The following is a 22,455-nucleotide window of genomic DNA, read 5'->3' on the forward strand; positions in this document are numbered from 1 at the left end:
GAGTGTAGAGCGTGTTACCATAAAACTTGCTTCAAGTCTGGAAGCTGCCCCCGGTGTGAGCGGCTGCAGGCCCGACGGGAGTTGCTGGCCAAGCAGAGCCTGGAGTCCTACCTGTCTGACTATGAGGAGGAGCCCACAGAAGCCTTGGCTCTAGAGGCCACCGTCCTAGAGACCACCTGAGGAATGTGCCTAAGCCCTTTGTCTAAGGGTCTGGCTAGGGTCAGATATAGAACTGAGCCACACCTTCAAGGAAGGTGGGGCCTTTTAAAAATATATATTGTCATTTTTTTATGACTTGTCTGCTGTCCAGGTGTAGGCAACCTTTATGGGTTGATGGATCCAGTCTATTGTGACAGATATCTGTGGACATTGGGTATTTTCATCAGAACTGACCCTTGGAGTGCCTCTTGTCAGGGGAGTGGACATCAAGACCCAGTTCCGACACGCTTGGCCTCTTCCACTAGGATCAGATCTGGTTTCAGATGCAGCTCGAAGATCATTCCCATTCCTGACTTAGTTCCTCAGCGTCCGAGCCAGGCCTTTCTCAGCCAATGATCTCCTTTGCTGCTGAAACAGAAGAATGGTCTTTTCTCTGTCCTAGTCCTAAAAGAGAATAAGACTGTGCCCTGAGGCACTGAAGAGAAAGGAGGTACAGCCAGGCAGTCTGTCTGACGACTTAGGTATATGGGGGGCAGGTAGGAACAGAACCATCATTGTGCTGGAATCCCCAGGATCTCAAGGGGGCAAACATGGCTTCCCTGGTTCAAATATTCCTGGCATAGGCTGGTTTGTGTACTCTGGTAGGCTTGAAGCAAAGAACAGATCTGAGTCTTAGGCCAGGCCACAAGCAGAAGTGTGGCTGCAGCTGGTGCTTAAGGAGCGGTTTTCTCAGAAGTGCCGACAGCCTCCTCTGGGGTGGTCAGTTCATGCTCAGGCAAGTCCCTGATGCAACCTAAGGCAAGGATAGAAACACCACCCACCATCTTAATAGTGGGTTCCTTATTGCTCTGTACAACTATGTGACCATCATGGTTCTAAGTACAGGTATGACCCAGCTCCATTCTCTGTCCCCCATCAGAGCTGGGCCCTTCTTGGCTGATCTCTTGCCTCAGTTTCCTTTCTCAGAGTTGGGGAGGCTGTCCCCCCACTAGTAGTGCTAGAGCACTTGACAGTGTGTGAATGTTTCTGCTTACTCTGAGTAACAGGAGCCTTACGCAGTTAACTCTCTTCAGCCTTGGTAATGTATGTTGAACCATCCTTTTCCTGATTTAACAGACCCTTCCCCTATCACCTAATGTGCATTTTTTCGTGGGAAGTTTCCTGGACTAGGCCGCACATAACTGTGGTGGTGTTTGAGTTGCTGCGCACCTAACGTCTATTAACACTGGTCAGGGTTGCCTCTCAGAGCCTGGCATATCTGTAACTGACATCCACAGCGCCCTTGTTCTGGAGCTGGCCTGTGTCTCTGTACTTGATTGCTAGCAAAGTCATTGGTGCAGGCAGTGCCCCAAGAAGTCAAACAGAGTTGCACATGCTGTAGCTGAGCTAAAGGGAACCAGGGCTCTCCCAGAGAGGCAGAGGCACATTGGTGTAACAGCCAGGCTAAGCTCTAGCAGAGCAAGAGGAACGAGTGGAAACTGACCCAAGGTGTGGCTCCCCTGCCTCACACTTGGGATCTGACAACTCTATGGGCTGGATGACTAGAACAGCTCTCTGCAGGAGATAAGGCAGAAAGCTGAGGCCAAAGCCAGTTTCAAAGAAGAGCTGGTTAGAAATCCTTTCCAACTCTGTTATCACTGAGTCAGACCTTGGATTGGGACTCTGACTCCAGTTCCAGTTCCTGGCTGACTTCCCGTCCAGATGCTCACTGATGTCACCACAATGGAGGAGACTTACACCCATCTCCCAGTCAGCACAGGCTCAAGCAGTCTCCCCGCCTTTCCTGTTTCCCCACCTCCCCTACCCAGTCCCTCTAGATCATATACCCTTTAGAACCCCTGAGTCTGTGCTGTCATTACTGACCATATACCCTCGTTTGTTTGGGAGTTGGGGAGAAGGAGCAGGGAGGTGAGGTGAAAGCCCTTTGTCACTTAATGATATCTGAGGATCCCCTGCTACAGTAGGGAGAAGCGTCCCAGGACTGATGGGACGGACGCTGCAAGAGGGGAACACCCGCTGTCCCGAGGAGAAAACTCCAAGTCCTCTTCCTCTGCTGAGGGGTGGAGAGCTTTCGCTGAACTAACAGAAAGGGAGCAAGAGTCTAAATAAAAATGCTCTGTTTGTGTACAACTTGTGTTTAGAACTGGATTTTCACCTGCTGTAATTTACACACATCCTGACAGTTCATAGTCATCTTTAATAAACTAAGAAAAATAAATCTTGCCTTTTACTTACCTACCTTGATGACTGGAATGGTCTTGTGTATTTACTGAAAAGCGACTGCATCTGAAAATTCCTGTGTGATTTTTTTTTTCTTCTCCACATGACTCCTTTGTTATTTGTTCTATTACTGTCATTGTTGCTGGGTTTTAAACACAGGGTTTCACCATGTATCCCAGACTGGTCTCAAACTTGGAATCCTCCTGCCTCTGCTGGAATGATAGGTTACACGCCACCACACACTATACACGTGGCTCTTTCTCATCTCCCACCAACATCTAAAACCAACACTTATCTCTTCAAACCTAAACATTGGTGACTCAGGTCTGAACGCTGGCTGTCTCTGGCTTCCTTGATGACAGGTCACACATCTGTCATCAAGTTTGTTAACTGTCCTTTTCTTTGACTCTATCTCGTCCCATTTCTCCCACACCAGTGCAGGCTTTCAGCTGTCTGGGCAGTTTCTTCCTGTTCAGTCACTCTCATCACATATTCACCACTGTACACCAGTGTCTGTGGGAGTCTGTGGGGCTATCGCAGAGAGCAGAGTGGAGACAGGCCCTCCCATAAGGAAAGGAAACACTCGTGTGGTCGACAGATGTTGCACAAAATCACCAAAGTGAATGGATAGCCAGCCATCTGTGCCTGCAGGTCTTGGTTAAAAAGCTGAGCACGAGGGGTTGGGGATTTAGCTCAGTGGTAGAGCGCTTGCCTAGCGAGCGCAAGGCCCTGGGTTCGGTCCCCAGCCCCGGGGGGGGGGGGGGGGGAAGAAAAAAAAAAAGCTGGGCACGGTGACATATAATCCTAGCACTTGGGAGGCTCAGAAAGCCATCATATTTAGAAAAAATACAGTAAAAGCTACCACAAGTAGAACACACCACAGTAGCTATCTACATTCTATTACATACTATGAGCTATATAGAGATCATTTAAAGTATATATGATAAAATGTAATAGGTATATGATAGAAATAAAATGTGATCTGAATAGATCCCCTACAAATATCAGGCTACTGTATATGAAAGATCTGAGCATTGATGGGTCTTGGGAACCCCAGAACCAGTCGCCTGCAGGTAAGGAACAACTAAGTAGTTGTAGTCCCCGCTGACAGCCACAAGGAAAAGAGCAGATGCTACTTCAGACGATCCAGAATGCATAACGGACTAGAGAAAGTCCTTCCCCAAGAACAGGGTTCAGGGCAAGATCTCTAACCAGGAGCTGGCCTGCATGAGGACCCAACAAGACAAGAACAAGAAAGGAGTTATCAATTCAGACTTGTTTATGTTTGTAACCTACACTGGCTTCAAGATTCTCATGCCACAGCCCCCCAGAGTGCTGGGATTACAAATGTGCACCATCACAGCCAAAAACAGTTTTACATTTTAAAAAGTGTTTGTGAATGCAGGGGTGTGAATGCTCTGGTGCTTGTATAGGTCACATGGCAATTTGGGGGAGTGAGCCATCCTCCCTCTTTTGAGTAGGGTTCTTTGATGTTTCTGATGTGCTGCAGACCCCAGACTAGATGGCCCTCGAGCTTCTGGGTTATTTTCCGATTATCTCGGTGTTGGAGTGCTGGGTTACAGATGAGGCACTCCACCACATCCAACTTTTAACATGGGTTCTGGGGATCCGATGACTTTGAGAGGTAGTTTCAGATCCAAGGACTGGACTTGGGTCATCAGTCTTCTGTGGCATGGAATCTCAGGGAAATCAAGGACTTCTCAAGAAGGGCAGGGATTAAGAAAGCCCAAGACTCTGGGCTGGAGAGATGGCTCAGCCGTTAAAGGCTAGGCTCACAACCAAAAATATAAGAAAGCCCAAGACTCATGATTTGCAGACTTTCCCTTGAGCCTGCTACCAGCAGTAACAGCTCACCCCTGAGTAACGGAGATACCCCAAAGACACCCCATACTCAATGTCCCTTTTTTAAAAGAGAAGGTATCACACCACCCAGGCGAATATCAAACGGGCTCTATACCTGAGAATGACTGAACTGGTCCATTTGCCCCTGCATCTCCCACGTGCTGGAATTACTGGAGTATGCCTCTGTTCCCAGCAATTTTAGGTTTTGTATTAGGAATCGGTGCAATAGACAGACATTTGTGTTACCCTAAAATTTGTATTGAAGGCTTTATCCCAATGTGGTCTCCTGATAAGACCTTCTGAAGGCAAATGGGTATTGTTAGAGTCAAGAATTCCAGGGAACAGACAAACAGCTCTTCCCATCTTGATAGGGTGCCGCACAGACAACTATAAACCAGAAAAAGCGTTTATAGTCACCTCAAGTTCACCAATGGGAAAGCAGCTGAATAGTTTTATTCAAGGAAGTGAGTGGTTGCTCAAAATGTTGTCATCCTTTGCAGAGAAAGGGCAGAGCGGTGGGCTGTTCTACTAGGAGGTGGCTCTAAGAAAGCTCAAAAGAGGTTTCATTGATCTAGTGCATTGTCACTGTCACCACCTAAGAACATATAAGAAGAGAAAGCCCATCTGTTCTGCTCAGTTCTGTCTCAGCATTCTTAGGCAGAGAACAGAAGGTTGGGGACAGCTTGTAGGAAAGACAGGGTCAAGCAAGGAATCTCAGGGAAATCAAGGACTTCTCAGGAAGGGCAGGGATTAAGAAAGCCCAAGACTTTGCAGACTTTCCCTTGAGCCTGCTGCCAGCAGTAACAGCTCACCCCTGAGTAACGGAGACACCCCAAAGACACCCCATAAGTAAAGCACGTGTTTTAGACATGGAATATTTCTGTGTCCTGGGCACTACTCTAAGTCATTTATATGTGGATGAGTCGTTAACCCTCCCAAATACCCACTGAGGTAGCCTGCATTATTGTTTCCACTATAAATGTGGAACTAAGGCAAAGAGAGTTTAAGTAACTTACTTAACACATTCCAGCTAGTAATAGTGGACCCAGATCCATGTATGGGTGGCTTCAAATCTCCACTTTTTTTTTCTTTTTTCTTTTTTTTCGGAGCTGGGAACTGAACCCAGGGCCTTGCGCTTGCGCTCTACCACTGAGCTAAATCCCCAACCCTCACTGAGCTAAATCCCCAACCTTTATTTCATTTTTATTTTGTAATTTTTTCGACTATTTACTTATCTTTTAGGGTTTAGTTTTACCCCTATAAGTGTCTTGCATGCAAGGTTTTTTTTTTTTTTTTTTTTTTTTGGTTCTTTTTTTCGGAGCTGGGGACTGAACCCAGGGCCTTGCGCTTCCTAGGTAAGCGCTCTACCACTGAGCTAAATCCCCAGCCCCGCAAGTTTTTTTTTTTTAAAGCATCTTTTTCTTTAAGATTTATTTATTTAGTTTATATGAGTACACTGTCGCTGCCACACCAGAAGAGGGCATCAGATCTCATTACAGATGGTTGTGAGCCACCATGAGGTTGCTGGGAATTGAACTCAGGACCTCTGGAAGAGCAGTCAGTGCTCTGAACCGCTGAGCCATCTCTCCAGTTCCCTCAAATCTCCACTTTTAACCACTGTTATGCCAAGCTAAATGAAAAGACTGAGTTCTAAGAGGTCAGAGAAACCAGCAGCGATCATGGCCATGACACAGGGAAGTCCAGTCCTAAACCTTTGTAGGCTCGTTAGGATTCTCTAGAAGAATAGAACAGAAAGGATGGGTAGATATTAAAGGGGGCTCAGTGTGCTGTCTCACCTGGTTTGGGCTGATCAGTACACAAGGCTGGCTACCCCAGGAGTTCCAGTCAGGTACTGAAAGCCCGGAAAGTTCCTGCAGAGCATTGGTCTTCAGTCTACAGGAGGTCTGTGTTCTGGTAATGAGTGAAGGAGTATAGCAACAGCAGAAGCTGTGACATGGCAACAGGGTGGCCGAACTCGCCAGTGAGATGCAAACTTGAAACTTTTTCCTTGGTCCCCACTTTTCTGGGTTACTACCAGAAGATGCTGCCCTCCTAACATGGGTATTCCCACTTCAAATGCCTTGATGGGGAAAACACTTGCAAGCGTGCCCAGCAGCTTATCTAAGTTTCTTCCAGTCCTGGTCAAGTTGACAACCACATGAGTTCACCCCTTGCCAACCTGATACCCAATAACATCTTCATATGTTATGCTTAATTTCCTAATAAAAACAGCAACAAGTCACAATTTCCCTCCCCCACATGATATAGCGATCCTGCATACAACCACAGTTTGTATGTTCCCCCTCAGAATAGGTGGTAAAGTCCTTTAAGAAATGCTAAATGCAGGCTGGAGAGATGGCTCAGCAGTTAAGAGCCCCGACTGCTCTTCCAGAGGTCCTGAGTTCAATTCCCAGCAACCACATGGTGGCTCACAACCATCTGTAAAGAGATCCGATGCCCTCTTCTGGTGTGTCTGAAGACAGCTACAGTGTACTCATATATAATAAATGAATAAATCTTAAAAAAAAAAAAAAGAAATGCTAAATGCAGGCTGGAGAGATGGCTCAGCCGTTCAAAGGCTAGACTCACAACCAAAATTATAAGAAATGCTAAATGCTAAGTCCCAGGACTACACTACATGATAAATACAGGAAAGGAAATGCAAGCATCTGCTTAATGTATGTATGTGTGTGAGTGTGTGTGTGTATGTGTGTGAGTGTGTGTGTGTATGTGTGTGTATGAGTGTGTGAGTGTGTGTGAGTGTGTGTGTATGTGTATGAGTGTGTGTGAGTGTAAGTGTGTGTGTGAGTATGTGTGTGAGTATGTGTGAGTATGAGTGTGTGTGAGTGTGAGTGTGTATATGTGTGAGTGTGTGTATGTGTATGAGTGTGTATGAGTGTGTGTGAGTGTGTGTGTGTGAGTATGTGTGAGTATGAGTGTGTGTGTGAGTGTGAGTGTGTATGTGTGAGTATGTATGTGTATGAGTGTGTGTGTATGAGTGTGTGTGAGTGTAAGTGTGTGTGTGAGTATGTGTGAGTATGAGTGTGTGTGTGAGTGTGTGAGTGTGTGTGTATGTGTAAGCATATTCACAGAATAAGACAGAAATGCTAATGTCAACTCTAGTTTTTGGAACTGGTGAGATAGCCATTTTCAGTTGTCAGTTTGACTCTATCTGGAATGCACTACAATCCAGAAATGGAGGGCTCACCTGTGATCCAGATCTTGAGGCTGGGAAACATAGGCTTTTGATCTGGATCTTGAGGCATAGTGGCCATGAAAAGCTTAGGCCCAGGCAGGGTGGTACAGGCCTTGAATCCCTAGAGACAGAGGCAAGCAGATCTCAGTTAATGGTCAGCCTGGGACAGAGCAAGTTCCAAGCAAAGAATGGCTTAGGTGCAGTCATGGTGGTACACACCTTTAATCTGGGCCACACCTTCTGCTGGAGGCCCACATAAGGACAATGGGAGAAGGAAAGTTCTCTCTTTGTCTGCTTGCACTTACTTGCCAGCACATCTGTTGGAACCCACTTCTTCAGGAATCCAGCTTCTACAGAAGACCAGGTGAAACACCTTGTGAGACTGTGAAAGGCAGCCTGGCTCCTGGTTGAGCTAAGACTAGAAACCCTGCTGGCCCTGACGGCATTTCCCCCTGACTCCCAGGGAAACCAGGCCCCTGTCACTAGCCTCAGCCCTCCATAGGTTTGTGGCCATCAGTTACAAAAAGGCAATGCCCCAAGCCCCTCCACAGGTATAGATAGGATGGGACCACAGGTCACTTAGGTTCAAGACAGATCTCCATTATAATGGGATACCTAAAGGCCTGGAGGCTTAGCCAATAAGCTTTCCTTCCCAGACACTCCTCCCTGCAAAATGTATTTAATCTCAGGCCCACCCTGAGAAGTGGGTATGGTTTTACACATCCACTTTCTGCCATGACAATAAATGCCTTAAAACCATGGTCTGCCCTTTTCATCGGGATCTGGTGTGGGGAGCCATAGAGAAACCGTTCACCTACAGAGCCGCCATCTAATCTCCCGTAGAAGGCCTCTCTGTGCTCCCAGCCACAACCATCAAGCCAAATCAAGCCTGCCACTGCAAAGCCAAAAACTCCCCTCAGTGGGACCAGCCTGAGCTTCCCTTTTCCCCCCTCAGCCCCAGGCTAAATCCAGCCTGGGGGCTCCCACTCTGTTCTCAGCTCTTCTGAGGCATCCAGTAGCACCTGGGTGTCTGAGAGCCTAAGAACCACATGGCCCCAACCTCCTTGTGGGCCAGGAGACTCCCCCCAAAGCCAGCTCTGACTGTCCTGGGCCTCAGACTGTGCTTCTCTACCCCCAGAGCGATGTCCCACAGCTTCCCTACAGCCTAACACCCACTCGGCGGCGGGAACCCACCATAACCCTACAACACCTAGCTTTGTGGGACTGAGTAACTACTAGAGTCTTGGACTTCCCATTCGCAGCTGCCCACTGTTGGGTTAGTTGGACTACAGACTGTAAGTCATCACAGTAATTCCCCTTAATATGCCGAGATATTCCATAAATTCGTGACTCTAGAGAACCCTAACAAATACAAATGGTCACTTGGCCTTAGCTGGCATTTACAGCTACCTTTCCCTACTCTCCCTCTGTCTTTCCTCCACCCTCAGCAAGCACCTCAGAGGGTCTTGGTTCTTCCTCTGGAGGGGTGACCCGTACCTTCACTTGTAAAGGGCCTGGGCCATTTATCATCCTAACTGGGTTGGATTGTTAACAGTTTCCGTTGATCTTAATAACAAGACACGTGATACCATGGGATGTCTAAAGGATTTCCTGAATTCCAAAGGTACTTTCCCTTACCCCTGTTGTGGAAAAGCAGCCTAGTTTCTCTTAGTGGTCTGGATCCATCACCCCTACTAACCTGTAACTTGTTTGTCAGCCTAAGCTGTAACTCTTAGTAGCCTAACTCAAGCATCAGGAGCTCACAGTGGTAAGGAGGAAGTCTTTTTTTTTTTTTTAAGTATTATTTACTTATTGGTGTATATTAGTGTCCTAGTAGCACGGCAGAAGAGGGCATCAGATCCCATTATAAATGGTCGTGAGCCATCATGTGGTAACTGGGAAGTGAATTCAAAATCTTTGGAAGGGCAGAGGGCACTCTTAACCACTGAGCCATCTCTCCAGCCCTAGGAGGAAGCCTTAACCTTCCAATTTAGTGGAATCTTTGCTTTGCCTCCTGGAAGAAGCACATTTTCTTTTGGAACCTAAGCTTCCAGGTTGTGAAAACGGGAAGCGACTTTATGCTAGTGAGTCACTAGGGGCGAGAGTGACTGAAACTATTCCCATCTCGGACTCCTGAGTCCTGGACCTGTGAATCCTATGGGAGAAACAGTACCACTTACTCCGATGCTGATTCAGATCATGTACTACTGCCTTCTGGAGAACCCTGCCCCAGCCCTGCAGGCTACTGCTGCCTAGTTGGCTCTGGAACTGTTTTTAAAAGACCGTTCCATTGCTTTATTGGGCCAGCTGCTTCAAGATGGTGGGGTACGTGGCAAGAGCAGTGAGTTCCATGAGCATGGGTCCACTGTTGCTCCTCTTTGGCTGTGAAGTGAGTTCTTGGGTCAGAAGCAATGCTGTGTGGAATAACATAGGAGTGGCCGAGGCATCCTGTAAGTCCATGGACGGTAGTTCGTATAGAAGCGTTACATGCAGGAAAGGAAAATCCGTAATCATAACAGACATCTATTCTAGTAAGGATAATGTGTTGCCTTTTCCGTAACAGAAGTAGTCCAAGGTAGGTTAGCCTGGTTTCTGGTCTACATAGAGAGTTCCAGGACAGAGACGAGAGAGAGAGAGAGAGAGAGAGAGAGAGAGAGAGAGAGAGAGAGAGAGAGAGAGCATTGAACCAGAGTTACTTCCTCCTATATTTCTGAGGGATGGCTGCTATGTAGGGTTGAGCGCTGGGGTCAAATTCCTCACCTGCTGCTGGACTGAAAGCGCAAACATGCCTTTCCCCTCCCCCGTGACTCAACCCTATCCTTTCTCCCCAAACCCCTCCTGCCTGCTATGTCACTCAAGGCTTAGCTGCCCAGCGGAGCCTCCTTTTTATAGACCAAGCTCACCCTAAAGTTATCCAGGAATGCACGGGCGTCCTAGGCACTCCCGCTACTCACGTTACCAGAAGGTCACAGTTATGCGAGGCCACAGTGCTTGCCCCAAACTCTAACCATGTAAGTCACTTTTAAGTGACGCAGAAACTTTGATCTTTGCCTTTTCTTCAGCTATAAAGAGCCCACACTCCAGAACCTGCACTTTCCGAGGCAATGAAATCGGAGGCATCCACATGACTCTTTGAAAAGCCGTATAACATGTCCCTTTTTGCAAAGGGTCAGCTGGTCGTTAAAAAAGAAAGTGAGAAAGAAAGCCTGCCACGCCCAACCGCCAGCTTGGTTTTACGTTTTTAAATTATCTTTTTCATGGGGGTAGGGGAAGGCTCTGCCACGGTGCATATGTGAAGTTCAAAGGACAACTTGCAGGAGGTCGTTCTCTGCTTCCACCATGTGGGGGTCCGGGCTCGTTAATAAAGCTGTTTCTCTGTCTCTCTGAACTCAGTGCGATCAGGGAGCGCTGTGTTTTCCACGCATGCGCTGGTCTTCTTCACCCGCCGCCGCCAGGGGGCGCCCCGCGTTCAAGGAGGTGGGAGTGGCTACTCTTTAAAGATCTTCCACCTCTGCCCCTTTGACCCTGAAGTCCAGCTCCTTGCACACCGCTCAATCACTTCCTGCCATTCCTTCCCACGAACCCATTTCTACACTACCCCTGATCATATCTATCGGGACCTTCCAATTTCACTGCTGGGGAAGGATGCACGCAGACGTGGATTAGACTATTGTTAAGTCATGGCCTCTCACCTGGATTTCAGGTTACAGCAATTCTGTCTGTAGAAGGCTCACTTTTCCGCTCTTTTTTTTTTTTTTTTAAAGATTTCTTTCTATCACTTTAAGGCATGTGTCCGTGTGCACTGTGTGTAAGGGGTGGGAAGCGATATGCCCATGTGCATGCCGACAGAGGGATGTCTTTTAAAGCTACAGTTACAAGTAGTTTTGAGCACCAGTGTGGATGCTGGGAACCAAACAGGAGCCAATGCAATCTTAAATGCAGAGCCGTCTCTCCGGTCCCCCCAACTTTCCCATTAACCGAGACAACCCAAACCTTTCCTACGCCACGAACTCTTTCATTTCCTCACGTCACAGAGAAAAGGTGGCACCCAGAAGAGACGCCCTCCTCACTCTGTCACCGGAGCTCTTCTGTGCCAGGCCACTTCAGTATTCTTCTGCCCTGTCGCTAAGTTGCAGGTACCGGGGATGCAGAAGCCTCTGTGGGTTGTGCTAAAAAGCCAAATGGTCTGTGGAAGAAGATCCCACCCAGTGGCGCAGTTTGTAATCCCAGGCTTCCGGAGGCTGAGACTAGATTCTGAGTTCCAGGCCAGCACAGGCTAAATAGTCAGAACCTATTTAAAAATAAATAAACAAACAAACAAACAAACAAACAAATAACCAAACAAAAAGTATTCCACAGACTAATGAGTACAGCAAATGAAGCGCTATCCTGGGAGAATATGGCTTCATCTGCTGCGGCCATTTCTTGTGTGTTTAACTTCTTAAGAAGAGTAGAAGCACAACTAATAAAATACAGACAAGATATTTCCATTTTAAAACTTCAGGCTAGAGAGATAGTTTAGCAATTAAGAGCACTCACTGTTCTTGCGGGGGACCTGGGGTCAGTCCCCTGTACTCACATGGCACCTCAAAATTGCTTCTAACTCCAGTTCGGGGAATCTAATGCCCTCTTCTGGCCCCCACGGGCAGGCATGTGTGAGGTGCATATACATACATTCATGCACCAAGCATATATTAATTTAAAATATGAATAAATAAATATTTAAGCTTACTTTGCTCCAAGTTATTTCTTCTTTATGGCCAAACTTCTCCAAAACAATGACTGTATTTTCTGCCAACTTCTGAACATTTACTACCCTCAATTAAGCCAAATCCTACTTCCTTCCTACTCCCACTTCCCTGGAAATACGTAGGCCAGAGGGTCCTTGTGCCATCTGGGAGGGTTGCCTGAGTGGACTCTTCCCGGTGAGGCCCTTTCTGGATGCTGTGCAATGTCTGAAGTAGCCAGATGCTGTTCCCTTCGAGAGGAAGGACACTGTCCTCTCCCGGGCTGGTGGCTCCATCTGCTGGTATTCCTGGTGTTATACCCAACTTTCTTTCTCTCTATTCCTCCCCCTAGGCTCTTGAGCTCCTCTCAAGGGTGGCATCCCCACCAGGTGGGTGAAGAGGTAATCAAATCATCTAGACAAGCAACACCTAAGCCTTTGCTTCTGCTCTGTGGAAACCCTCGAGTTAAAGTCGACGACACCCATAGACCTCTGAGAGAAGCAAATAAAAAAAAAATCCCCTTCTAGCCAGGCAGTGGTGGTGCACACCTTTAATCCCAGCACTGGTGGTGTTCCAGAGGCAGCCTATGTGAGTTCAAGACTAGCCCAGACTACAGAGTGAGTTCTAGGATAGCCAGGGCTACACAGAGTAACCACTTCTTGAAAAGCAATAAGGTAAAACAAAGCAAAAGGTCTCGTCCATGTAACTGTTCACAGCCCAAGGCCCTGAGGAGTCCAGCGTTAAGTAATTCATCTGGATCGATGAGCTAGCTCACTGGAACATGAGTAGCATGCCCGTGGCCCACATTATACCTAAGTTGCATGTTTTCTCCCTAATATTGGGACTAGAGGAAGGATGTCCACACTCAGCACTTTAATTCAACACAGAGAAACAAGCTCTATCTACTCTAACAAGATAGGAAAGGAAAGGAATGGATCTCTGTTTGCAGACAGCATGGTAATATAGAAAATCCCAAGGAATTGGTTTCTAAAAGCGAATAAATCCAGAATAACGGAGTGAGCCCTGCTGACACATGGCGTGTGACGTTTGACCTCTGGGGCGGTGAGAAGTCGCTTCTATATTATTAGTCAGTTTAGAGAGCAGATCTCACTAGATCATAGTCGTCTTGGCCACTGGCTCCCTGAGAGCCAGTTTTCCATCCCAGCCTCTGCACTTTTAAAGATTATTATACCATTATGCTTCGAGCTACACATCACAGGAGCCCCACCAAGACGCCAGGCAAAGGAAGTTTGTTTCCCTAATGTTTCAAGAGCCCCGGGGGGAAGCGCATCAATTGATAACTCTGGTTTGGTTGCATAGTGATCCCTTTGCAATCCAGGCTCCTTCCACCCTTCTACCCCATCAGTCTCAGCACGTTGCCCTTTGCTCTACCCGTGTGTCTATTACCTTGTGATTGTCGTTGCCACAAGAAGTCTAATAAAGGCAGGAAGGGGCAGGTAAGGATGCTCAGAGGGTAGGGTGCTTGCTATGTGAGTCTGGCAAACTGAGTTCAAGCCTCAGGACCCATGGTGGAAGGAGAGAGAGCTGATTCTCAAAACTAGTCTTTTGGCTTCTGAATGCGTGTGGTGGCATGCATGTGTGTTGCCATGCCCCTAAAAGGTGACGGCTAAAATTAAATTTTAAAAAGCATAAGTAAAGATGCCAGAGAGAAATGGGGTGCTATATTAGGGTTCTCTAGAGAAACAGAACTGGCAAAATTTATAGATATATTAAAAAGGGATCTATTAAAATGACTAGCAGGCTCTGGTCTGGCCAGTCCAACATTGGTTGCCACCAAATGGAAAGGCTGACAATCTGGAATTGTCCCAGCCATGAGGCTGAATGTCTTGGCTTGTCTGCCCTCTGTGTTGGAATCCCCCAAAAGTGGGCTCTAATATAAAAAGGATGTTGGAGCAGGGGCAGGAGCAGGATAGATGAACTTGCCAGCAAGAAGGAGGGTAGGCAGGCAAAAAAAAAAAAAAAAAAGGCAAAACCTCCCTTCACCCATGGTCTTTTCTGCAGGCGGCCACCAGAAGGTGTGGCCCAGATTTAGGGTGAGTCTTTTCACCAGCTTCCAGTGGAAGGTCACAGGTTGGGGTTAGGAGTAGTTATTTTCTGTTTTAGGCACCCACTATCCCTTTTAAAGTGAGCCTCTGATGCATTCAAGGATTGATCAGAACCTGCTTGGGCCAAAGACACAACCAATTTCAAATCAAGTCATTCAATCATTTCCAAATGCCCAATAGAGTCGATTCTTTGCATTTTTTAAATAAGAACTAAGGGAAAAATTCTTTATCCTTTAACCTTGAAATGACTTTCCCTCAACCCTCAGCTTTGTGTCAGAACTGTAACCGTTCTTTCTGCCAGGCAGAGAGCTTCTTCAAGGGAACTGAAGTGGCCCCCACTCCCACTCACTGCTGTAGTTGATGGGACCACTCTTACAATATCTCTCACTTTGATTGGGATAGCACTGGACTGGGAGCTGGGGGACCAGCATTGTCACCTCAGCTCTCCACATTAAACTGTGTGAACACAAAGTCTCCTTTGCCTTCCCGGGCCTTAGTGTCCTTGTCTGTAAAATGGGAAGGTCAGATCCTTGGTACTCTGCCACCTTAGCATTTCAGATTCTCCCCAAAGCTTGGGTCATAAGATGTAAAAATTACCTGTGTTTAGGTAAGGTAATCCAAGCAGTTGGAACACCTGTGTCACGCAGCCATGGTGCCACCCCCTTGCCAATCACCAGGTGTCACCTGGCTCCTCCTCTGTGTGCAGACACCGGGCAAGCTCTCTTGAGTGAGTAGCTATTGGAGCTGGACCTCCATCTCTGAAGCCCTTCTGCTTCTGCTGAGACTGAAGCCATGTGGTTTGCCTTTCTCCTCCTGCTGTGGCCGGGCCCTGTGATTCCAAACCAGAAGACGGGTGAGGAACTGAGCTGACCCCTATTCGAGAGGTCAAAGATACCCTGCGTTTGTTCTCATTCAGTCAATCAATTATTTTTTTCCGGTCAGATACGCCACCTTCTGATGGCTAGTACCCACTCACTGATCTGATCGGGTAACCCACTTACTCGGACATCATCGCATGTATCCTGAATATGCAGGAGTGGCTTCTTTGTGTGTCCCCATGGATGTCTCTGCAGTGAGCTTGGAGCCTGGTTGGGAAGGCTATGGAGTCCTCAGGGGTGGTTCTGATGGTTCTCTACTTTTGGTAGAGGCGGTGAGGGATCAGGAGGGACAGAGAGGGTAACAAGCCCAGGTCTGGATTAACAGCAGCCTGGTTCATCAGCCACCACCCACTCGTTGATCAGGATGGCTAAAATGTACCTGGAAATACAACAGGAAATCCATGACTTTTATTATTATTATTATTACTATTATTATTATTATTTTGTGTGGGGGGTTGTTGTTTGCATGTGTGTCTGTCTGTGCACCATGTGCATACCTGGTGCTCCCAGAAGCCGTAAGATTTTTGGAACTGGAGTTAGAGATGGTTGTGAGCTGCCATGTGGGTGCTAGGAATTGAACCTGAGTTCCCTGGAAGAGCATCCAATGCTCTTAACTGCTGAGCCTTCTCTCCAACCCAGGAAATTCAATAAAGGTATCTTTCCCCAAGTTTTTCTGCTGCCCTGCACCCCCTTTCTGCACTCTGTACCCCTTCCATACCGCAAACCACTCTCGCCTTCTCTAGAAAACTGCCAACGCCTTGCTCTTGAGGGAGCCAACCTGGCTGCCCTGGGTTCTTCACACTTTTGCCTTGCTTTACAGTTTGAGACAGTATCTCACCAAGTTACCCAGGCTGGCCTGAGCTCACTCTGTAGTCCAAGTAGCCGTTAAGTTTAAGGTTGTCTTTCCCCAGGCTCCCACAGTCTTCCTGTGCCATCAGTACCTGACGATATGTTTGTTTGTTTGCTTGTTTGCTTGTTTGCTTGTTTGCTCTGTGACGGGGTCTCCCTACTGTCCTAGAACTCCCTATGTAGATCAGACCAGCCTAGCACGTCTGCCTGCCTATGCCTAACTCTGTCCCCTGAGTGCTGGAACTAAAGGTGTGCCCCACCATGCTTGGCTACAATGTTTGCTTTTTATTTGTTAGTTTGGTTGGGTTTGGTTTTTGTGTTTTTTGAGACTGGGTTTCTCTGTATAGCCCTGGCTGTCCTGGAACTAACTCTGTAGGGCAGGCTGACCTTAAACTCAGAGATTTACCTGCCCCTGCCTCCTGAGTGCTGGATCATTAGGACGTTTTCAGACACATTTAACTTTCCTTAATCCTCTTCTATTTCCCTCCTCCAGGTCCCTGTTCTTCTTCCCTGCCCCTCATCCCTGTCCTTCCTGCTTTCTTGTCACATATTGTCAATTTCTTTTCTCCCCTCCCTAGCCCTTCCTGAAGACTTCTCCTCCTTTCTCATGGTACCTTTTATAGTTTAATAACTAGCACTCATGCCCACATAGATGCCCATATGTAGTCACTAAAATCTAGGCTCTGCTTAAAGGGGAAAAGATGTGTTTGTCTTTCTGACCCTCAGGTTCTTCACTTAGCACAACATTCTCCAGTCTTATCCATTTTCCCGTGAACATGGTGTCTGCTTTTCCTTTATAGCTGAAGGAAGGCTGGGTTCAAGTGTGACCTTGATACGTAAGAACTGCTTCTTCTAATGGGTTCGTTAGGGACAGGCCCCCAAGCTGATGGCCCAGCATACGCCAAGGCTCAGAAGCAGATGCAGGCAGGGTGTGATACTCCTGGGGCAGTGCAGGGTGTGATACTCCTGGGGCAGTCCGGTAGGAAAGCCAGGAGATGCTGCTTCTCCCAGGCCTGTGGCCAGCTCAAGCATGGCCTTGGGTGCCCATCCTCCATCTCTAGTATGAGAGCATCTCTCTAGACTCTCAGCTTTTCCGGCTCCCATCCATTTTTACAGACACTAATTGTTCTGTGACCTAGTTCTCTCATCCGTGCAGCTAAGGCAACTTGTAAAGCTACTTATTCTCGTTGTATATAATGTATACAGGTCCATTTGATTCAATCTAATTCAGCCTGGTTCCATTCCATCCCGTCCCATGCTGCCCCGGCACAGTAAACACCGGTGCCATTGAATTGATCTCTGATTCATAAACAAAGCCAAACCTTAATTTGGCCGGCTTCTCCCACTCTTCCCTCTTTAGTTGATTGTTGGTTTGGGATGCTTGGGAAGAGGGATGACTTAGGGATGGAAATAGATCATCTGTAGGAAGCCCCTGAACGTGAGCTGGGGGCTGAGTCACAGTCAGAGCCCCAGCCCCACCCACTCTCACCTTGAGAGGTCTTGGGCCACTGCTCTCCCGCTCTCCAGACTCCTGTTTTCACAACACTTTAGGTTAGCCACACCCAGTCTTGCATCCTTCCAAAGGCTTGCTTCTGTTGACCCTGTCAACGCTGAAAGTTCTCAAGTTTATCCTTAAACAAGGCCCCAGGCAGGTGCTAAACTGACAGGAATCAACTGAGAAGGAAGAGAAAACAGCATTAAGTTATGGGGGGCGGGGGGACGGCAGTCCCATGAACCAGACCTTCCAGTAGCCCATTCCTCATCCCCACCTGCCTGTGCTTCTTTTTTTTTTTTTTTTTCTGTCTCTAAAAGAGGTGCACCTGCTTATTTGTGGGTTAACACACACATAACCACTGAAGAAACTGAGGAAAATGGTTAGGGAAGCAGAGCTGACGAAGCTTGCACAGAAGGACGGATGGTGGATATCTTCCACTCTGCAGAGAGAGAGTCACTCTGGTCTTCCGCCCTTTCCCCTCAAAGCACCACAGTTCTGTGTTTTACAGTCAGGCCTGGGAGCCGGCAGCTCAGTGTTTGGTTTCGGACAAGGGGTTAAGGAACATATTTTACATACCAAAGGAGACCTGGCGTTCTCTCTCTCTCTCTCTCTCTCTCTCTCTCTCTCTCTCTCTCTCTCTCTCTCTCGTTCTCCCACCCCTCATCCTCTCCCTTCCCCTCTCTTTTTCCTCTTCTCTTCTAAGGAGCCTCTTCCCCCTTTATCTCTACCCACCCCCTTCCCCATGGCAACTCCCCTGACCTCAATCCTTGGAGTCAATAAACAGCTTCCCAATAAACCCGCCTTTACTATAATCTAAACTAGCTTGAATTGGCTCATTTCACTGGCAGTGAAGGAATAACCTATCAGTAGGAATCCAAAGCCACTCTTTGGCATACGACGCACGTCCAGTTGCGCCTGCCCCGTTTGTAAAATTTATTGTCTTTTTTTAATGTCTCTTTCCTCCAGGCAGTTGTTCCCACCCCCAGCCTCTCTGCTGCCTGGGAGCAGATCACCGCTGCCAGAGAGGAAGCTGCTATTGCGATAAATTCTGCCTCGTGGTATCAGACTGCTGTCCAGACCACAGGACCCTCTGCAACCCTGGTGACCATGCACACCCACCTCCACCCCGGGCACAGCTGGATGCCGTAACCCACAGAGGCAAGACTATACTTTAGATGGTGGCCACACTAAAGGGCGGACAGCACCACATCCTGATAACCCTGCAGTTCTTGTGGTCTATCCAGTCCATGCCCAAAGTGTCTTCATATTCTCAGCTCTGCTGCTCCCACCGCTCTCCTCCAAGTCTTTCTTTAGGTCCCACGGGGAGAAGCTGAGCTATTGGTGGTCATAACCACGATAGGGTCTTTTCTTGCTGTGTGTGTCGCTTGGCCTTGCCCGGAGACTTCAGAGCAGAAGAGTCCTCAGCGAGGTGTTGGGGACGTTGAGCAGCAGTGGGCTGGGAGGCACGGGTGAAGACAGGGCACTACACCCTGTGTTTCAGCCTCTCACACTCCCAAGATGGTGCTACAGATGTTGCTGAGGACGGAGAGTCCACTCGACTCAGCCAGGAACCATCAAGATTTGGTACAAACCACGGTGAGTGCCCTGGGGGTGGGGCAGCATCCTCTACTAGGCCTCAAGCCTCGGCAGACTTCTAGGACTTCAAGTAAGGCAAGGGGGAGGGGGAGGGGAGGTGTTGTGCTTTATAAAAAGGAGGAATCAGGGATATGTTTTTGTAATGCAAGGTTGGGTGACGTTGGAGAGGTGCCACGGAGGGGAGGGCCCATGCTGAGGCATCCCTTCCCCCCTGGGGTACCAGCCATAAGACAATATACTACGGAATTGAGTTTATTTGGGGAGGGGAAGGGGAGGTTGATGAGGGAGTAGAAATAGAAAGGCAGAGTGAGAAAGAGAGAGATAGAGAAGAGAGGGAAGGGAAGAGAAGAGAGGAGAGGAGAGGAGAGGAGAAGAGAGGAGAGGAGAGGAGAGGAGAAGAGAAGAGAAGAGAAGAGAAGAGAAGAGAAGAGAAGAGAAGAGAGAAGAGGCCGGCCAGGAAGACTTGGGGGGGGAGAGGGGGAGAGAAGGGGCAGAGTAAGAGGCTGAGTGAGGAGAGGGGGACAAGCAACCCCTTTATAGTGAGTCAGGCACACCTGGCTATTGCCAGGTAACTGTGGGGCGGAGCCTAGAAGAACAGCTAACAGGAGGGGAGGGGAAGGAAATAGAGAGGAGGGAAGGGGAGAAGGGGAAAGGGGAGGGGAGAGGGGAGGGATCCTTTGAGCTGGAGCAGAGCATCTCATTTCATGTATCATATTCACTTTTTTTTTTTCTCCACCATCATTTATAAATACGCAAAACATCCTTAACATCCTTAGTTTGTGAAACTACAGAAGCTGGCCTCATGCCAAATTTGCTAGCTTGCATTCTAAATCCTCCTCCCTCTGATTCTTTAGGGCCCTGGCCCTACAGTACTCAGCCCAGCACAGAGAGATACACTTCACTGCTCTTATGCGGGGAGGAAAGGGTGTGAGGGTCCCGGACACTGAGCCAGTTTGCTCTTCTGGATCCTAGAGCCTGCCTGGTTGGGCAGCAGTGACAGTTCACTGAGATCGAGCATGGAAGGCCGTGGCTCTTGCTGGCCCAGGAGATGGTAAAAATATGAGACCACATGTGTCAGCAACCCGGATGGCGTTTGTTGCTTGTTAGGTTCTGCAGTTCCTCCACACCCTCTTTGGAAGGCCACTCTCGGTAACTGTGAAGGGAATCAGGAAGAAGGCCTGAGTCTTCCTCCACCCCTGCCAGCAGGACCCATGGAACGGAGGTCACCTTTGGTGTGCTGGGGCCAACATGGCTGGCCCAGCCCAGGGGTATCTGTCTCTCAGCTGCCATCCCATGAGCACTCACATTGGCTTAGCCTGGAATTGTTGTAAACACATTTAAAAGTGCACAGAATTAGCCATTAAAAAAATTACAAAAACACACTTGGCTCACAATATTGCTCATTGTGTTGTGATGATTACACACACACACACACACACACACACACACATATAATTATGATATATTTATTATAATATAACAATGACTTGAAAATAGAAAATTGGGGAGTTGGGGGTGTAGCTTAGTTGATAGTGTTTGCCAAGCATGTGAAACCCTGGAGGCAACGCAGAGCACCCCAGAAATCAGGTATGGGGGCACCTGCTCATTATCCTAGTACTAAGGAGATGGAGGAGGTGGAAGTAGGTAGATCAGACATTCAAGGTCGTCTTAACTGTATAGTTAGTTCAAGGCCAGCCTGGGCTGTGAGACCCTGGAGGTTTTTGTTGTTTTGTTTTCTTTTGTTTTTTAAAAAAGCAGAAAATAAGAAGCCAAAACAAAAATCTTTAGTGAAGGGGTTGGGGATTTAGCTCAGTGGTAGAGCGCTTGCCTAGCAAGTGCAAGGCCCTGGGTTCGGTCCCCAGCTCCAAAAAAAAGAAAACAAAAATCTTTAGTGAAGTAATTCACCTTCCTCCCCTCCCCCTGCACTTGACCTCCTGGATCTTAGCCACAGGGCCATCTTTTACTTCCTTCTGCTGATATCCTTCTTCTAATGCTTTGGCCACATTGTCCGTCTTATTATAGTCTTGTGACTACAGTCTTGGGTCAGTGGCTCTTTCCTGGTGCTGGTCTCTGACTGGCTTCTGGCCAGACTGCCTCACCGAAGCTCTGGTGTGTGGCCAGCTCCGTGTTCAGTGTCCCATCAGTGACTTTCCGTTCTCTATACTATAAACATGAAAGCACTGGCTCTATCCTGTGCACGACTCCAGCCTGATCCCCTGTTAATCACCCACTCTTGGTTGCAGCTGAACAGAATCGCCCGTTCTCCTCACCCACGCCTTGCTCTGAGCCTTTGCTGTGAACACTGGCCTCTGGGCAACTGATTACAGCAAGAATCCCTGTTGGCACAGAGCCCAGCTCTTAGGTAATGGTTTTACGTTGGCTTAATTTCTCTAAGTAATTTATTTAGGAACATAACCCCGATGGGATTAGGGTAAGGCAAATGAAACAGGAACGGAGGGAGAGCCGGCACAAAGCCCTGCCCCTCCTGTCAGCTCTAGCTACTACGGCTGGCTGGTTGCTTCACCTGTGTTATCTTCTAAGAGGCCTTGGGGGAATGTGTCTGAAAGGCATCTATCTGGTAACAGATCAGTATGCCTGCCTCCTTTCCCATGGGTTACAAGTCGGCGTACAGAGTCCCGGAAATATATATTGAAAACATATGCAACAGAGTGAGAAGCAACTTTATGAAGACCAGAGGAAAACTGGGATCAACCCACACGTCCGTCATTAAGAGAATGAACAGAGAAGTTGTGGCTGGTTATTACAATGGAAAACCACCGGCCACGAAAGGAGAAAGCATTGCTATTTGGGGAACTTCACAGACATAATGCTAAGCAGGGAAGAAGCCGGATACTGACAAGTGTATGCACGATGCCATTTACATAGTCCAGAGCTTGTCTGTGGTGACAGAGTGAGGGGACACGCATGGCAGCCTGTTTATTATTTTGTTGGTGGTGGAACCTAAGGTCTCACAGAGGCACACTCTCTACCACTGACCTGTAATCTCCAATTCTGTTTTCAACTTTTACTTCAAGACCGGGTCTTACTAAGTTGCCCAGGCAGGCATTTAACTCATTCTAATCTTGCCTAATCCTGAACCTGCAATCCTCATATGTCAGCTTCCAAGACGTTCCTTGCACACCGTCTGTGCTTACACAACATGCAGAACTGGTGGACTCCTCTCAGAACCTTGACAGGTGGCATGAAGATGTTTGTTTTTGTTTTGTTTTGGTGTGTGTGTGTGAGAGAGAGAGACAGAGAGAGACAGAGAGAGAGAGACAGAGAGAGACAGAGAGAGAGAGACAGAGAGAGACAGAGAGACAGAGAGAGTATAGCTGCATATGCACATGTACGCACATTCATTTGAAGGCCAGAGGACAATCTTAGAGGGCATCCTCAGGGACAC

General features: G+C 47.9%; 2 protein-coding genes and 1 long non-coding RNA gene across 10 annotated transcripts in view; 2 read left to right on the forward strand and 1 right to left on the reverse strand.

The window, feature by feature from the left end:
• The window catches only part of Rubcn (rubicon autophagy regulator), a 56,704-nt gene extending 54,306 nt beyond the window's left edge, over positions 1 to 2,398 (forward strand). For all 4 annotated transcript variants that reach the window (XM_087576190.1, XM_087576191.1, XM_087576189.1 and 1 more), the window contains one exon: positions 2 to 2,398. In XM_087576190.1, the coding sequence (XP_087432316.1) occupies positions 2 to 180 (179 nt within the window). In that variant the 3' untranslated portion in view covers positions 181 to 2,398. The remainder of the gene's footprint in view (position 1) is intronic.
• On the reverse strand, positions 2,395 to 18,437 carry LOC103693588 (uncharacterized). Of its 5 annotated transcripts, XR_015633503.1 has the most exons (8): positions 18,213 to 18,437; positions 17,448 to 17,632; positions 15,233 to 15,488; positions 14,829 to 15,060; positions 11,432 to 11,729; positions 7,658 to 7,788; positions 7,451 to 7,559; positions 2,395 to 2,591 (listed from the first exon to the last, which is right to left on the reverse strand). It is a non-coding gene; the product is annotated as an uncharacterized LOC103693588 (long non-coding RNA). The 5 variants fall into 5 exon arrangements; XR_015633507.1 differs by lacking the exon at positions 11,432 to 11,729 and having other exon boundaries at positions 18,213 to 18,263; XR_015633505.1 differs by lacking the exon at positions 11,432 to 11,729 and having other exon boundaries at positions 2,399 to 2,591; positions 18,357 to 18,379.
• Positions 15,002 to 20,429, forward strand: LOC134481084 (uncharacterized). Its single transcript, XM_087577355.1, has 4 exons — positions 15,002 to 15,084; positions 18,420 to 18,611; positions 18,955 to 19,049; positions 20,157 to 20,429. The coding sequence occupies exons 1-4, from the start codon at positions 15,024 to 15,026 to the stop codon at positions 20,229 to 20,231; spliced, it is 423 nt and encodes a 140-aa protein (XP_087433481.1). The 5' UTR covers positions 15,002 to 15,023; the 3' UTR covers positions 20,232 to 20,429.
• The last annotated feature ends 2,026 nt before the right edge of the window (positions 20,430 to 22,455 follow it).

Source organism: Rattus norvegicus, chromosome 11 (genome assembly GCF_021556685.1).
Source record: "Rattus norvegicus strain SHRSP/BbbUtx chromosome 11, alternate assembly SHRSP_T2T, whole genome shotgun sequence".
NCBI lineage: Eukaryota > Metazoa > Chordata > Mammalia > Rodentia > Muridae > Rattus > Rattus norvegicus.

Excerpts from the sequence above, each read along its gene's own strand:
- LOC134481084 (XM_087577355.1), top strand. The coding sequence starts at position 15,024 with ATGTGGTTTGCCTTTCTCCTCCTGCTGTGGCCGGGCCCTGTGATTCCA. Across the intron at positions 18,612-18,954 it reads GGATGCCGTAACCCACAGAG|CCTCTCACACTCCCAAGATG; the intron begins GCAAGACTATAC and ends CCTGTGTTTCAG. Across the intron at positions 19,050-20,156 it reads AAGATTTGGTACAAACCACG|GTTCTGCAGTTCCTCCACAC; the intron begins GTGAGTGCCCTG and ends GTTGCTTGTTAG.